The following is a 15,270-nucleotide window of genomic DNA, read 5'->3' on the forward strand; positions in this document are numbered from 1 at the left end:
ACACTAGAGGCAGCCCTTTCTGTCCATACAGAACAAAGTGGGCTTCTGCCAAGGCCCTTCTCCAGTCATTCATCTGTGCCTTGATGTCAGCCTGCAAAACCAGGCCTCAGCTCCTTTCCAGCTCAGCTCCTCTCCTACAGCAAATGGTCTCAGGAACCATCAGCCCTTGTCCAGCCCCTTGGCTCCCCTCCTACCTGGGCTGGCAAAAGAAGGCTCCATGTAGGCTCTCCCATAGTGTATCAGCCAAAGTGCTCACGCTGGACCCTGAAGTGCAGTGCTGGGCTACCTAACACACATCCCGCTGCAACAGCAGAGATGGGAAAAGCACCTTGAGTCAGCTAGAGTATCTGCAGAATGGTACTTCACTAGCCCAGCTTATGAAAGAGCACACAGAGGCACAACTCTGGTTCACGCTTTTTCCAGTGCAAAACCACCTTCCTAGCCAAGTCCACACTGCCAGATCCCTCTGCTCCTATGAGCCTCTCTCTGCTCCAGAGGGGACACAAATATAGAGCATTTGCTGCAGGTCTCTGCTTGCTGACACTGAGTCCCTGCAGCTGCTCTGCTCTGCCGACTCCTGTTCGATGTTCTCTGGTAGCTCACACCCACAGCACTGTCTGTGGCCACATAAGGGATGAGATCTGAGTACCAAGAATAGAAGCTGTTGTATTGTTGGAAGTTCTCCCCCAGGACGATGTGGGGAGGCTGAATCATTAATTAAGCATGGTGGAAAGTCCCAGCTAAAAGAGATGAGTCATTGGATTGCCAGCCCTGGATGTGCATGGCTGGTGCCCAGGCTCCCTGCTGTATCTTCAAGATGACACCTCTCAGCTTACCGTGAATCACAAGAAGAGAACCATAAAGTTCCACTTCAGAGCACAGAAAAAACATAAGCACTGTAGGTCCAAGAGACGCCCAAACACATTAATCAGAGAGAAAAGTGAAGAGATAGCACCTTGCTTATGTAGAACTGAGGGACTGTGGAAGTGACAAATGGACAGACCCCATCAGCATGGAGCTGGCAGGGCAGCCTGGCAGCATGGACAAGTGACACACTCAGAACAGAAGGAATTGCTTTTATGGCACTCTACCACTAGTAAATGAACAACTGAACAAGCTGACAACCTTCCTAAATGTTTTCAGGCAACAGAATTTCTGTCGCTTCAGACTATGGGAGAACTGTTTTTACACTCAACACTTAGCAGAGCAGCAACATATGTCCTTAGCTGCTTGGCAGGATTTAACAGGTGAGTTTTCTTGGGCTGGCCCCACTATGTGCTGACTAAGCTTAACAGCTGAGCCATACAGCCCAGTGTTACCTGATTTTCTTTCATCCTTGATGAAAGCACAGAGATTTTTCTAAGTCATGTTCTTTGCAGATCTGTATCAGGGAGCTAGATAATTCTGTTCTACTTGTGTAGATACTTACAGCTCTGACAGTGGATGTGGGAAGGATAGAGAGATACGTAAACAGCATCCTTACCTTGGCAGTGGCTCCGGTTCAGCCTCTTGTATCCCTGGGGACACTCCACCTGCCCATTCTCAATCAGAGGGTGCACTGGAAAGAAAGCAAACAGTGTGGGATGTTAGCAGTAGAGCCACCCATCAGCATTCTACCTTCTCCCTGCCCTCCTTGCAGAGGGGAAAAGGTTGTAATTTGCCTTGGATGGGCCTCTGATGACTCCCACAGCAGGGGGAAAGATGGGAGCAAACACATTTCCCAAGCAGTGTCTCCTGCTGGTTGGCAAGTGCCAACCTCGCGACCCATAGGTGCTGTCTGTGCTTCATATCTATCACTATGTCACCTTGGTACCTCCTGGGCCAGCTTGGATAGCCAAGTGGCATATGGCAAGGGGCATCAGACTGAGAGCAATGACAGGGGTCCTCGACAGGATCCTGAAGTAACAGCCCAGGGCCTGTTTATTACATTTCCCTGTTTTTTACTGCATGTGATGTCCTTTCCCAATCATTCTCATAAGAGACAATTTCAGGTTTCTGCTTAAAATAGTTTTGTGGGTTTCAAAATAGCCTATAAACTCCACAATTAAATCTCTCCCATTTTTTTAAAGGTAAGTAAAATATTTCCCATACATTCCAAGGAGGTCAAATTTAGGCACCGTGCTCTGGAGCAAGGGAAAGGGAATACAGGAGGTGATGCGCTGGGAAGTGAGTAAGCGCAGGGTGGGGTAGGAAGAAAGATGCTTTGCCTAAAGATGGGATTTTCCCAGGGTGGGGTTTCTTTTTCATTTTCTGGACTGTACATTTGGAAACAAGAAGTCTGTGTAACAGCTAAGTTCCTGTCCAGCTGTATTCCCAATGTTCCAATTCCTCCTGTTTGGCATCAGTAGCTCACACCCTGGTGTCATATGTGGAAAGGCCTCCATGGCAATAGCAATAGTAAGGATCTGGCAGAACCCTAACATACTGCAGCTTTTGAAAACCAGGGACAAATTGAGACCATCCTTGCAGCAGGAGATGGTCAGAAAGAGACTGCAAATGTTAAAAACACAAACAGTGTGCTGGAGGCAGAGAAAACACATATCCGTGACTCTTTGTCCTGGTCCTCTGACCCTGTAATGCAGCTTAAAGCCATTCTAGGACACTTCTTGAAAGGCAAAAGTTAGGGACCAGACTCCTAGGATAAATGTGCTTGGGAAATAAAAGACAGGAAAACAACTCATTCACCAGCCTGTACCTAGAATAGAAAGCCTGTTTTCCCCAGGTATATTAAATGAAGCTACAAAGTTCTCTGGGTGCAGAGAGATCCTTAGCAGCTGGGTGAATGACTGAGACAAAAAAAAAATCTATTCATGCCCTTCAAAAGCTCAGTCATGAATTGTGGGCAGCCCTTCTTTACAGCCCCAGACAGACTCCCAGTGGCACGTGGTGTAGCAGTGGCAGAATCAGCCCCTTCTGCAGCGTCCTTCCCATATTTCCTGGGCTTTTTTCCTGTTTCCTCCCCAGTCTGATATCTGGATGTTAGGGGCAAGGGGTGTGCTGGTGATACTGAAAATCACTGGGTATATTTCCAACCTCTTGGGAAGGGAAAAGCAACCTCTGGCTCACAGGCTCCAGGCTCAGTGCCCCAGTGGGATTCCAGGTCCTCTCACACTACAGCCTGTGGGCTCAGGACTGCTGACAGGCATTAACTGTGCTTGGAAGCATCTGTCAGCTTCAGCACGATGTGATAACAGATGCTGAAATGAAGCAGCATCCTTATGTGTGAGCCCTCCGAAGGGGAGCCAAGCATGCCAGAGATCAAACAGTGATGACATGTGTCAGAGCCCCACTCTCTCTCTGAAAAGCCTTTGTGGAGAAACAGATCCTGCACCATCCCTCTGCCAGATGCTGCTGGGGAGAGGGCAAGGCAAAAAATACCAGTGACAGGGGTGAGTGTGCAGGTCTTGTGCCACCTCAGCACTCAGCCTGCAGAAACCTGCAGCCTGTTACTGCAGCAAATCGCTTGTGAGGCTGCGGACAAATGCCTTAATTTTGCAAAGAAACCTGTGCTCCCTGGAAAGAATAACTGTAATGAAATGTGAGCAGACCTCTCTGTACCAAGGGTAACGAAGACAGTTTCTGAAGTACTGGATGGAGGCTGCTCTCTTTCTGCCAGGACCTGGCCGCAAGGGAAGACAGTGTGAGGCTGCAGGAGGATGTAAGCTATTAACTCTCAGCTTTGTACTTGGTTACTCGAGCAGAGGACCATTTCCTTCCACGAGTTCTTATGATGCCGAACTACAGTGGAGATGGCCAAAAACCTCTGAAAAACCAGCCCAGGACATCTGAGTTTCCTGCAAAAGGGATCAGCATCCACTCTCTCCCCTGCAGCTGCTAGAAGTGGGAGAATGGCTTTGGAGGCTATTCCTCTGAAACCCAGCAAAGGGAAAAGGCCTGTTGGAGAGGGCAGAAACCTGCCAGCACCCACAGCCAGAGAAGTCCCAGCCTCCTGTGTCTGTCTGTCTGTCTACGTTCTCCTCAGGAAGGGGTTGTCCCAGTGCCTGAGGCTGGGGATGGAGCAGCTGAGCTGCATCTGTTGGGCAGAGGGATTTCAGGCTTACGGAGGGAAGAGAGCTCTGGCTCCTGATTCAGGGGTGTGATTTCAGTGCCTCGCCTCGGGGGCACTTTAGCCCTGTAGGCACTGTGCCAGAGCTATGTGCTCACCAGGTACCTGTGCAGTGGGACTCACCCTTGGCTCTCCTCATTGCTCCCTCCATCCCTGCTTCATCCCACTCTCTGGTGCTGCTTTCTGCAAGCTCTACAGGCACTGGGCATCCCTGGCGGAGCAGGGCTTGCACATAGGAGTATGTATGTGTGGTAAGCTCACAGACCCACAAAGGAGATGAGCATGAAGCAACCACAGCCCAGGACTCCCAGCAGCACCTCTGTCCCCAGCTAGAGCTTGGGGAGGGGTCTCCCCCCCTTGGGGAGGGGTCTCCCCCCCTTGAGCAGGGGAGAATAAGAAGGGAAATGAATGCATAGAAATTGGGCAGAGGGATTTTGCAGCCTAGCAGGATGATTTAAGCAGCTAGGCTAGTTTTCCATCACTTCCCAGGAGAAGAAGGTTTACCTAAGGGCCCTGATTCCCCAAATACTGAAGACAGGATGAAAACGCTCAGCCTTATGGTAAAGTGGAAAGAAAGCGCTTCTAGTGGTGGTAGCCACAAGGGCCCAAGTGAGGCAAGGTTTGTAGGGTGAGATAATACATTGCATTAGGCCAGCCAAAATCACTCTATTAAAAGGGGAAGAGGCAAGCCTGTGGTCAGATGAAAAGTGAGGAAATGCTTGGCTGCTGAAAGCTAGCCCATTTCTTTCAACTCTTTCCATTTATCATACAAAAGACATTATCTCTCTGAGAAACATTGCCTTGCTGAACTCCTTTGCCACTTTCAGCATTCACAGACATTTCTGGAGACCCTGCATCAGCTCCATAGAAGAAACACCACTCTGGAGGGATGGCGGGCATCTCCCCATGCCTGCAGTGGGCACAGAGCATGCAGTCAGGAGAGTGGCTGTGGTGCCTCTTCTTACCCTGGGTTTTACAGCACATGGGAGATGAAAGGAGCCAGAGTTCATGGTCTCATGGCACCTGGAGGGGTAGAGTGCTGGGCCCAGTCAAACCTCACACTGGTTTAGTGTGAAGCAGAGATGATCAGCCCCTGCTGCAGAGAGCATCTCAGCTGCTGAACTTGCTGGCAGGAGAGCAGAGCAGCCTGGACTCCACAACAGCCTCCTGAGAGAGGAAGTACTGGAGATACCAGACCAAGAAGTAAGGCAGGGCTGTGGCTGTGGGGATGAGCTGAGTTCCCAGCCAGAATGGACGAGAGGGAAAGGACACAAATCCTTCAGTCCATATCTGTCATGCCTGCTCTCCTCCAGGTAGTCTGTGGTAGGCATGCTCCAGCAAGCCTTCCTCCAATGCCCCCCAAAATGCTATGGTAGCAGGGGTGGGGAGGGCATGCATCAGTGCCAATGTGCAATACAAAACTAAGCCCTCTGCTCTGCTTATGGTCAATAAAGATCTACAAGGTGAAAAAGATGCTTCAAAGAAAAAGATTCTGATGTTTGGGGTTGTTTCAACAGAGAGAACCTCATCCTGCTCCTACAGTAGCTTTTACCTGGGACAACACTTACCTGTACCTAAAAAAAAACCACTTTTGCAACACTGCTGCTGTGTGCTGAGACCATGATGCTGCACTTGAATGACGGGCAAAACAAGCACTCTGCAGAACAAGGCAGTCCTGAAAATGCTGTGCTTCCCCAGTTAAGCATTGCTCTCTGTGGTCTCGCCACAACCTTACAGAGGTTTCAGCTTCTTTCCCCACTTCAGCCCTTCTTTGCTGCCCCAGATAGACTCCCAGTGGCACATGGTGTAGTGGTGGCAGAACCAGCCCCCTCTGTAGCCTCTTTCCCATCTTTCCAGGGCTTTTTTCCCCGTATCCTCCCCAGTATGATCACAAGAGCAGGCCAGGCAGTTGATTTTCAAGGGGCTTCCTGTGGCTGCTTCAGAGCCTTCAGGCACAGCACAGGGGAGCGGCTCAGTGTTTCTGATGATGACGGCTCCATGGGTGAGCTGCCACCCCTCTCGTGGTGGGAGGTCTGTTTGGGGAGTGCTGCGAACGCCAAGCCAGACATTACAAGATCCAACTTTCCAGTGAAATTCAGACTTTTCTCTAGGACAAAAAAAAAAACTTGAAAAAACACGGGGAGTGGGAATAAAAACAAAACAATAGCCTTCAAAGACTTGTTTCTTAATGCAGTTAAAACCCATAGGCAGGAGGAGAGAAAGCAGCCCAGGAAGATCTGCAGTGAGCACAATTGGCGGGTGCACAGCCCAGCCCATGCTCAGGCTGGCTTGCAGTCTGAAATAAGGGTCAGGGGGCACTGAAAAAAACAGGACCTGGAAGTTGCAGGTTTACTGCTGCACCCAGAAAGTCCCCCAAACCCCCACAGAAAGGTGAGACTTGTAGCTCCTGGGCAGCACCAGAGATGGTGCCCATCACCAGTATGGGCTTGTCCTGGAGCACTGCTGGCACAGATGTGTGTGGTCTCAGGGGCAGGGAGGAGGTGGAAGAGGAGGGCAGGAACTCTGCTACCAGTTTTCTTTATCCCCGCATTCCTGGCAAGGACCAAGCCTTCAGGGGAACTGGTGTCCAAACCCACACCTGCACTGGGGTCTGTATCGACCTGCATCTTGGGTCTTGCTGGTTTTAGCTCTCACGGACTATCTCTTGTACCAGCATGTTTTTCTCCACAGATTACTGTATGCCCTGAAATAGCATATGGCCTGGCAGGGAAGCAGGAGTAGCTCTTCCCAGCAGTATGCCTGTACCAGCCCCACATCCTGAGCTTGCCATGGGACAGGACATTGGTTCAATGCAGCTTTCTCACCCGTGCTGCTCAAACACTCTGCCAGTCATTAAGATTCCTTCCAGACACGTCCAAGTGTCTCTACTTCAGATGCTTCCTCATCCTCCAATTCCCTTGTGCTACTATTAGTCTTCTCCAAGTTTTACCTTTCAGGTAGCTGTTCCTACCTCTCTGTTCTAGCTTTTCACTGCTTCTCTGCCTCCTCTAAGTACTACAGACCCAGGAGGGTCATTGGATGTCTCCATCTGATTTATCCTACCTTGCAATGCAAGCACATTTCACCCAGCCATCTTCAGCTGCAGCTGAAGGACTGCAGCTGCATGATAGCACGCAGGTGTCCCGCCACCCTCCATGGCTCTGCCTCTGGCTCATCTCTTTTTTTCATGGGTTGGGTGACAGCTTTTGCCCCACAGCTCACGGAGCAAGCTCTCAGCTCTCCCTCTTCTCCCAGGGCTGTCTCTGACGCATCTTGGGGTTCCCATCTTCAGTTCTCACTTACATGAACAACAGCAATCTCCCAATGACTTCCATAGCCTGCCTGAATAACCACCTCTGTGCCCACCTCTCTTAAGTGGCCTAACAATATAGACTCTCCCAGCAGCAAACCAGGCAGCCAAAGGCCTGAACAGAGCCTAAAGGAAACCTGTGAGACTAATGCAACACCCACTACAGAGAGTCCTGCCCAGGTCAACCTCACCCCTACCTTAATTCTGAACTCAGTTTTTAACATGTTCTCCTTAGGATGCAGATGAAGCATTCAAGTGCCTTGGCTTTCCTGATGCTGGACAAAACACACAAAATAGTGGGGACTGGTCATGACAGGTTTGCTCGGACAGACGCCTGCCTCCAATTCTTCTCCTTCTCTGATGTCTTTCTGCACACAAACACGTACCAAACATGAAAGCAGCAGTCGACAGAGACATCCGGACGTATCCAGCCTCTACTAACAATCAGTGTCTCGGGCAGACAGTCAATCCAAACAAGTTCTCCGTTTGTCTAGCTATTGCCTGGCTGCACTTCTGTACATTTATAAGTGTTTACACTGAACTAGCTTCTGCCATTTCTGTCTCTGGTTGCTGGAATTAAATTCCCAGCGCTGTCAAGTCTGATCTGGTGCATGCCTCCCTGGGACACACGAGTGCAAGAAGTTCTCTCCGAAGACCACAGTGCCAAGAAGAAAGCTGGAAACATCCACTGGATGTGTTATCTCTGTGCACGAGACACCAGGTCACTGAACTACAGCCCAGTGAGTGAGCACAACACAAACCAGCAAGACTACAAGACACAAGGAATGTGATTGTGGGATGTGGTCTACAGGCAGGAATGATGTGGAGTGATGACTTCACACTAGACAGGCATGGACCTGGGAGCCCTGGCAGAGGAGGTAAGGGGCAATGAGAGATCACAGTGTTCGATGGCTCCATTGGAGCAGGTAGATCATGGAGAATGGACGGTTTCCATTGCTCCATGCTGGGGCAAGATCTCATGTGAACACAGCGTGCCAGAGGAAAGCATGCCAGCCACCTGGGCTTCTCACTGTACAGCCGGTCTCCCTTAGGCTGCCTCCATCGAACGTCTGCCTTACGGCTCCCTTTACTTGTACTGTGTGGCCTCCTGCATGTGGGGCTGGTTACGGGGCAGTCAATCAGAGGTAGCCAAAGGAGGAAGATACTTGCACACAATTAAATAGATGAAAACAGCCTCTTCGGATAGCCTGAATTCCTGCCAAAATCAACAAGAGCTATTTGGTCTCCAAGGAGGAACTTTATTTCCCAAAGCCAGAGAGACAGGGAATGGGATTTTCTTGTGGCACAGGAAGGTGGAGATCCATGGGATACATTTTTAATATCCCCATGGAATTAATTTGTGAAAAAACCTCAGACAAGCATTTGTCCACTCAATGAAGACCATCAGTGACAACCTCCCGTGAGTTTCAGATGCTGCTGGGACACGAGCACATACTGAGCTGTGAAAGTGGGACCTGCTGGCAGCTAGGAGGTTTTTCTTAAGTTCATCTGCTCTACTGGCTAGATGACTACATGGAGCACATGGGGGTATTTTGTGCCTGTTTTCATGTTTTGGAAGCCTCTGATTAGAGACACATTTTGAAGCCTGAAGATCCAAATACAGCAGAACAAATTATTGCTGGAGCTCTGGCTGCTGAGTGATACCTAGCATTCTGGCATGGAGAAAAGGAAAGGAGGTGCAGACATTTCACAGCCATCTGTAGACTAACCAAAGTGTTAAGTATCACCTCCTGCTTCCTAATGGAGGGGATCACAGAGGGACAGGGTGGGAAACGGGGAGACTGGTGTGGGACAGGGAGGAAAAAGCCATGACTGTGGATGCAAATGTCAGGGACAAAGAGGAGAGAGCTGAGGCCTATCTGGGGCATTTCCTTGCTTGTGCTGAACCTGGAGACCCTGTGGTCACCCCCACACCACATGTGCCCATAGCTCCCTTGCGGTTGGCATATGCACGAGTCCAGGCAAGCAGCAGCATGGCCATGGCAGAGCCATGCAAAGCCTGAAGACAACAGCAGTCAGAGTTCCTCAGATCTGCACTGGGTTCCAGGATGCTGACAGCCTTGTCTGTGATTGTGAGGAATTTGGCTCCAGCTAGCCCTACCCCTGGCTGAGGAGGAACCAAACTGAGGGAAGACAAGAAGATGCAAACAGCTCTTGCAAGCGTGTGCGTGAGCAGTTGGGACAGCCACTGGGCAGAGCTAGAAGGCAGCAACACCACGCTTGCTTGCACAAAACCTGCCACCTTGGACACCTCCACCCTCAGTCTCCCAGACCATGGGGTCTGTCTGCTTTAGTCCTTTGATCTAGTGAAGGCATGTGAACAAGCTGCCTGGCAGTGACGAAAGGGGGCAGGCAGGCACAACAGAGGTGTGCAGCTCCCTGCCTGTGTTGCACTGGATGCGTGCACCATGCCCTGCACTAGACTTGGTCAGCACCTGCTGCGGGAGCCACTGTGCCCATGGGGCTGCCTCCCCCCCCCAGCCAGGAGCCCTTCAACACAGCCTCTCTACCACAACACAGGATGGGGCCACAGCTCGAGGGGCCGTGCCTGTCATGGAGCACCCCGACCAAAGCAGACGAGGAATCCCCATCTCCTGCGTGATCAGTCTGTCCAGCTCCCAAGCGCAGCAGAAACAGGGCTGGACGCCCATGCCTCTGGAATGGACCACGGGTGTGCTCCTGCCAACTGTTTGATGTAGTGTTATTTCCAGAGCCCCTGCCAAGCCCGTGTCGGGCCCAGAGCAAGCCCGTAACTCTATAGGACTGAGTCTGAAGCCTCCTCCACCAATCTAGGACTGCACCTCCTAAAACCACGGCTGCTCTTTTCCTGTTTCTCCCTCTGAGTCGGGCTAGCATGGCAGGAATTGCTGACTTCACTGGAGGGGTGGTTTAGGGAAATAGCACTGATCCTGGGCCCAGCACCCAAACCAGAGTGGTGCTTTGAGGTGCATGGGCTGGTGTGGAAGCCAGCATGGCCCTGCAGGCTGCCTCAGACACACTGCCCATCCCAAGAGCAGAGACAGCCCCAAGGCAGGAGACCCACAGCTCTGCTCTGTGCTTCCTTAGCTGACACTAGGCAGCCTGGGACATTTTTGCTTGCTGATGGTGCTGGCCATCCCTCTTGCTCTCCCAGGCTGAGGAAGTACTCACCTGGCCGAGGGGGACAGGCAAGGCACTGATCTGCACCCCAGAAGAGCCCTACACTGCCACAGCAGTCCTCCAGCTTGGTCAGCCCTGGCAGCGGGTTGGTGCACTGCAGAGAGAGGAGCAGAGGATCAGAGGTTTGTGGGACAGGGAGGGGATGTGCACCTGTCCACTGCGGGTGGCAGGCATGGCAGCAGCAGAGCCAGCATGGGGAATGACATTTTGGGGTCAGAGACTGGCACAGCCCTCTCTGCACAGCTTCCCACTGGGAAACAGCAGGACTGGGGATGTGGATTAAGACAGTAAACAGTTGTGCAGACAGAAAAACACAAGACTCCATCAAATGCACCCCTTAGAGGGGAAGGGGACATCAAACAGAACAATAGATGAACCAGAGATGATATCACCCAGCAAAGCCCTGGAATCAGCCCCGTGCCTGGCTGATTAGCCAGTGAAATGGGTGCACCAGTCCAGCCCGGCGGGAGCCTGCTGTCAGGCACTTTCCTCTGCTTAATAATCCTCTCTTCCCCTCCTCCCTTGCCCCCCCCCCCCACGGCAAGGCCCTCTGGATTACAGGCTTCCCCATTAGAGTGGAGCTGCTGTGGCCCACAGGCCAGAGCTGGCCCCGGTCCAGGCGTGCGTGGCCGCCTGCCCAGTGCTCGCATACCGATCGGCTCGGCTGCGGCAGAGCTGGGGGGAGGCAAGCACTCCCCGCTGGACTCCTCACCCTCTCCCAGGCATAGTATTACCCCGGCTAAGTGAGGTGTGAGCACTGCAAGGGTACCCCCTGCCGACCCCCTTGCTCCCCCCAGAGCACCTCCTGCAGCATCTCTGGACATCCATGAGCATCTCTGTGCACCATCATCTGCTCCCAGGGGAACAGAGCTGCTGTCTCCTTACAGAGGAGCTTTTCTGCCCCAGGGGCTGATCTCATTTACTGTTGGGAATGGCTGAGAACATACCCTGCTAGAAACTGTGACATGATGAAGCAACTGAGGGATGGGACGGGAACTGGGAGCAACCCCCCAGAAAGGGCTAGGTGAAGTAGGGAGGGGGCTGGGTCCCAGGCTGCCTATCAGGGGCAGATCTCACTGAGCACGAGCTGCGCCGGGGAGCTCACAGGTGTTCCTGTGGGTGCCAAAAACCTCCAATGCTTTTCCAGTGACGCAAGAGAAACATATGGGGCAAGACAAAATAAGAAATTATGATGACTGAGGGACAGGGGTGAGAAAGCCCCTGAGGGACAGGGGTGAGAAAGCCCCTCACGTGCGTTTGCTTCCCAAGCCCCAGCCAAGCTGCCCAGGAAGGTGTCGTTCCATGGAAATCAGACTTTCATTTATCGTCTGAGAGGGAAAGGAATTTTCCTATGTTTTATACGTTTCCTACAATAATCGCAGAGCGTGACTGTAAATGTTGCTATAAATAGGGCACTCTTTTTAAACGAGGCTGTGTGTGAAAGCCATCAAGTCTGGGCTGCGCTGCCCCAGGGCACAGCCTGGTCAGGGTACGGCAGTGAGGTCTCCCTGCTGGGCCAAACCAAGGGATTTTCTTCCCAAGTACTAAAGCATTGCTGCCCATGCACACAGCACCTGGGGGATGCCCATGCTGATGCTTCACACAGTGAAAGGCCACCCTCCCTGCCCTGTCAGCCGATGCACCCACACCCCAAAACAAGAAACGTATCTACACATACTCCAGCGCTTGATAGGTGACCCCTTACCTGTCCATGGAGAGCCTCCCGAAAGCACCTCCCCAGCAGCCCTGGGGCTCTCTGCTGCTGCTGGATGCCCTCTGTGGCAATGCTGTTGCCGTTCCCGTGGGCATGGGTGTACCAGGGCATGGCAGCCAGCTGAGGCACCAGGGCTGCCTCCACACTGTTCTCCTCAGACACCTCTGCGTCGCCCCGCACCCTGGCGACCTGGTGAATCTGCACGGTGGCTTCTGGAGGGTGGTTGATGTGGACATTCACCAGGGAAGGGTTTAGGGAGGCTGGAAGATGAGTTTATATGACAGCTGTGACAATCTGGCAACAATCTGGCACCCAAAGAGCATCGTGTCATCAACAGTCACAAGGGAGGAGAGGTAGAATGACCCCAAAGAGAACTCTAGTAAAGGAAGACTGCATCTAAAATACTTCTCTGCCCAAAACCTGGACAAACCTATCAAAACTTTCCCCAGCAACCCGAGCCCTTTGGAAACCAGGGGAACTACTTTTCTGACCACCTGGCCTGAAAAGCCAAGTATAGGAGACAGTGGCCTCCTCAGGCCTGTGAATGAAGATCTGAGGAGCACCAAAGTAGAAGACAAATGCAGGGTCTGCAGTCACGAGCCACGCTCACCCAGCTGGTTGGACAAGGGCAGGGTGTAGGTGGAGTGCTTCATGGAGCTGCCAGCCAGGGTCTTCGGGGCTCTCCCTCCTTGCTTCTTCTCCAGAGAGGGAACGGGCAGGTGGCAAAACTTCCCGGTGGAGTTGGAGGGGCACCAGCACTCATCCCGGCCCACACAGCGCCCTCCATTCAGGCAGGGGATCTGGCAGAAGTCTGCAAGGTAAAGAGAGGAGAGAGGCCTGCTTAGCAAGACACTGACACACTGCCTCTAGCCAAGGGGCAGCTGCGGGAGGCCACACAGCTGCATCCAGGCCAGCACTAGCCCCACGGTGCTCAAGGAGCACGTCCAGCTCCAGGCTGGGGTCAGCACTGCAGCCTGGATGCAGCCTGGGGTCCCTGCTGTGCACCACCATCTTGCCCAAGCTCTGCTCAGGAATGGAGTAATGGGTTGAAGATGATGGGCTGTGGGACCCCGGCCAGCCTGGGTCTCCAGCACCCTGCGGGGCAGCCCCCCACAGCCAAGGTTGTGTTTCTGGCACAGCAGGATTCCTCAGAGTGGGGCAGGAGCTATGGCAGCTCAAAGTCAGAACAAGAAGCCAAGTCAGCACAATTCCTTCTCTCCTGCATCGCCCCTTCCCCACTTGGCAGGGTTTTTACTCCCAGCCCAGAAGAGAGTTCAGCGGGGATGGGAGATGCAGAAGGAGAGAACAGGCAGAGAGCCACGTCCTCAGAGCCTGTCTCACCGCCAGCCCTGGCCCTGCCAGCAGCTCAAGTGGGAGAATTGTGGAGTGGGACAAAAGAATCAGGAGCAATTCATCTGTACAGCCTCAGGAAATGCATCCACAGATAAAACCAAAGTCATGTCTTTTCTGGCCTCATTAGATGCCAGCAGCAATCCAGAGTGTCCCTCAGTGTGAGCAACACTCAGGCAAGGCATGGGATTCCCTGACACATCATCCTGACTCATTTCAGCATGAGCTGCAACGTTGCTGCTGCACATCCCTGCATGGCTTGTCAGGTTCATCCCAGGGGATGAGCTCTCACACTGCTCGAGTTCATTTGCCCAAGCCCAGCAACCAGTTTTGTGGGAGGAAACACATCTTTGGACTCAGATGAAGGCAGAAATTCCTCTGACATCAACTGGTGTCCACAACAGCCAGACTTTACACTCAGTGTTATATGAATTTGAGAGTTAAAGAGGCTTTCAGAGGAGAAGTCCCACCAGGGCCTGCAGGCTGCTCCCACCAACTGGCTCCAAGAGGATGTGCCCAACCCATAGCTGGGCATCCCAGGGACCTGATGAGCAATCACAGCAGCTCTGAAAGGCGAGCAAAGGTTTCAGCCAGCCTGTTTATAAGAACAGCCTGCAACCTGCGGACAGCTTTCCTGGCTGCCACGTGAGTGAAAGGAGAGAACAGGAGGAAATTAGGTGATGAAAGTCAGCCCCAAGACTGGATGCCAACAAAAGCAGCGAGCTGGCTCTGAGAAGGAGGGGGTGGCGAGGCTTGGACACAGGCCTGCCTCAAACACACGCACCCCCTCTACCTGGGGTGTCATGGAAACAGAAGTGGCTTGCCCAGGAAAAGAGAGCAATGAGGCAAGGTCTGTCTTCCTCCCCCAGAGACAGATGGAGTGAGCCCCAAGGATCCCAGGATGCATCTTCCAAGGCACTGAGAGGCCATCTCTTCCCGTCTCCACAGCAGCCCAAGCCCTCAATCTGTAAAGGCAGGAAAGGCAGGACACGGAGAGTGGGGGAACAAGAAAGAAGGTGGGCTGGAGCCTCGGGGTGCTCACAGATGCGGAAGCCAGACTTGGGATCGTGGTCATGCCCTCCTTGGCTATAGAGAGTGGTGGTGTCTCCTTTCTCACAGCTGTTGTAGCAGCGCCCGTTCCGGCACGTCTGTTTGCAGATGGTGGGCGTGAAGACGATTTTTATCTTCCTGATCTTCTCTGTCAGGTTGGCCCCTATGAATGAAAAGGACAGTGCTAAGTGGAAACAGCATCTCTAGGCCATGGCACCAGTAATTCACAGCTAGAGCTCCAAAGCATTCCCAGAGCAGGGAGGGGTGTGTGTCCCTCAGCAGGGCAGTGTCTCTATGCCCCTCGCTCACTCCAGCCTGCCCCCTGCTCCAGCATCAGTAAGGGTTTGTGAACACATGAAAAATGGCAAGCAGCATTCTCTGCCTGCCCAGCTGGAGTGGCCTAACTCCCTGTGAAGGGACACATATGGACTAACCCCAGCATGGAGAGCGTATTTTCCTCTTTAGGCAGTATTCCTTCTACAGCCATGTCAGTAGCCAGGAGACTGGCTGCCCTTAAGCCACTGGAAGATTTCCCACATGCACAGGCACACTGGTACCCATAAAGTAGAGCACAGGACTTGAGAAAACCAATGTCTCCCT

General features: G+C 52.5%; 1 protein-coding gene across 3 annotated transcripts in view; it reads right to left on the reverse strand.

The window, feature by feature from the left end:
- Positions 1-15,270, reverse strand: part of LTBP2 (latent transforming growth factor beta binding protein 2) — a 72,324-nt gene that overhangs the window by 22,845 nt on the left and 34,209 nt on the right. For all 3 annotated transcript variants that reach the window (XM_061463590.1, XM_061463589.1, XM_061463587.1), the window contains exons 5-9: positions 14,663-14,833; positions 12,881-13,081; positions 12,262-12,530; positions 10,548-10,650; positions 1,484-1,558 (exon numbers count right to left, since the gene is read on the reverse strand). In XM_061463590.1, coding sequence (XP_061319574.1) covers positions 1,484-1,558; positions 10,548-10,650; positions 12,262-12,530; positions 12,881-13,081; positions 14,663-14,833 — 819 coding nt within the window. The remainder of the gene's footprint in view (positions 1-1,483; positions 1,559-10,547; positions 10,651-12,261; positions 12,531-12,880; positions 13,082-14,662; positions 14,834-15,270) is intronic.

This window comes from Pezoporus flaviventris, unplaced genomic scaffold (genome assembly GCF_033815535.1).
Source record: "Pezoporus flaviventris isolate CSIRO_AGI_PZ_B2104156 unplaced genomic scaffold, CSIRO_AGI_Pfla_v1 ptg000036l, whole genome shotgun sequence".
NCBI lineage: Eukaryota > Metazoa > Chordata > Aves > Psittaciformes > Psittacidae > Pezoporus > Pezoporus flaviventris.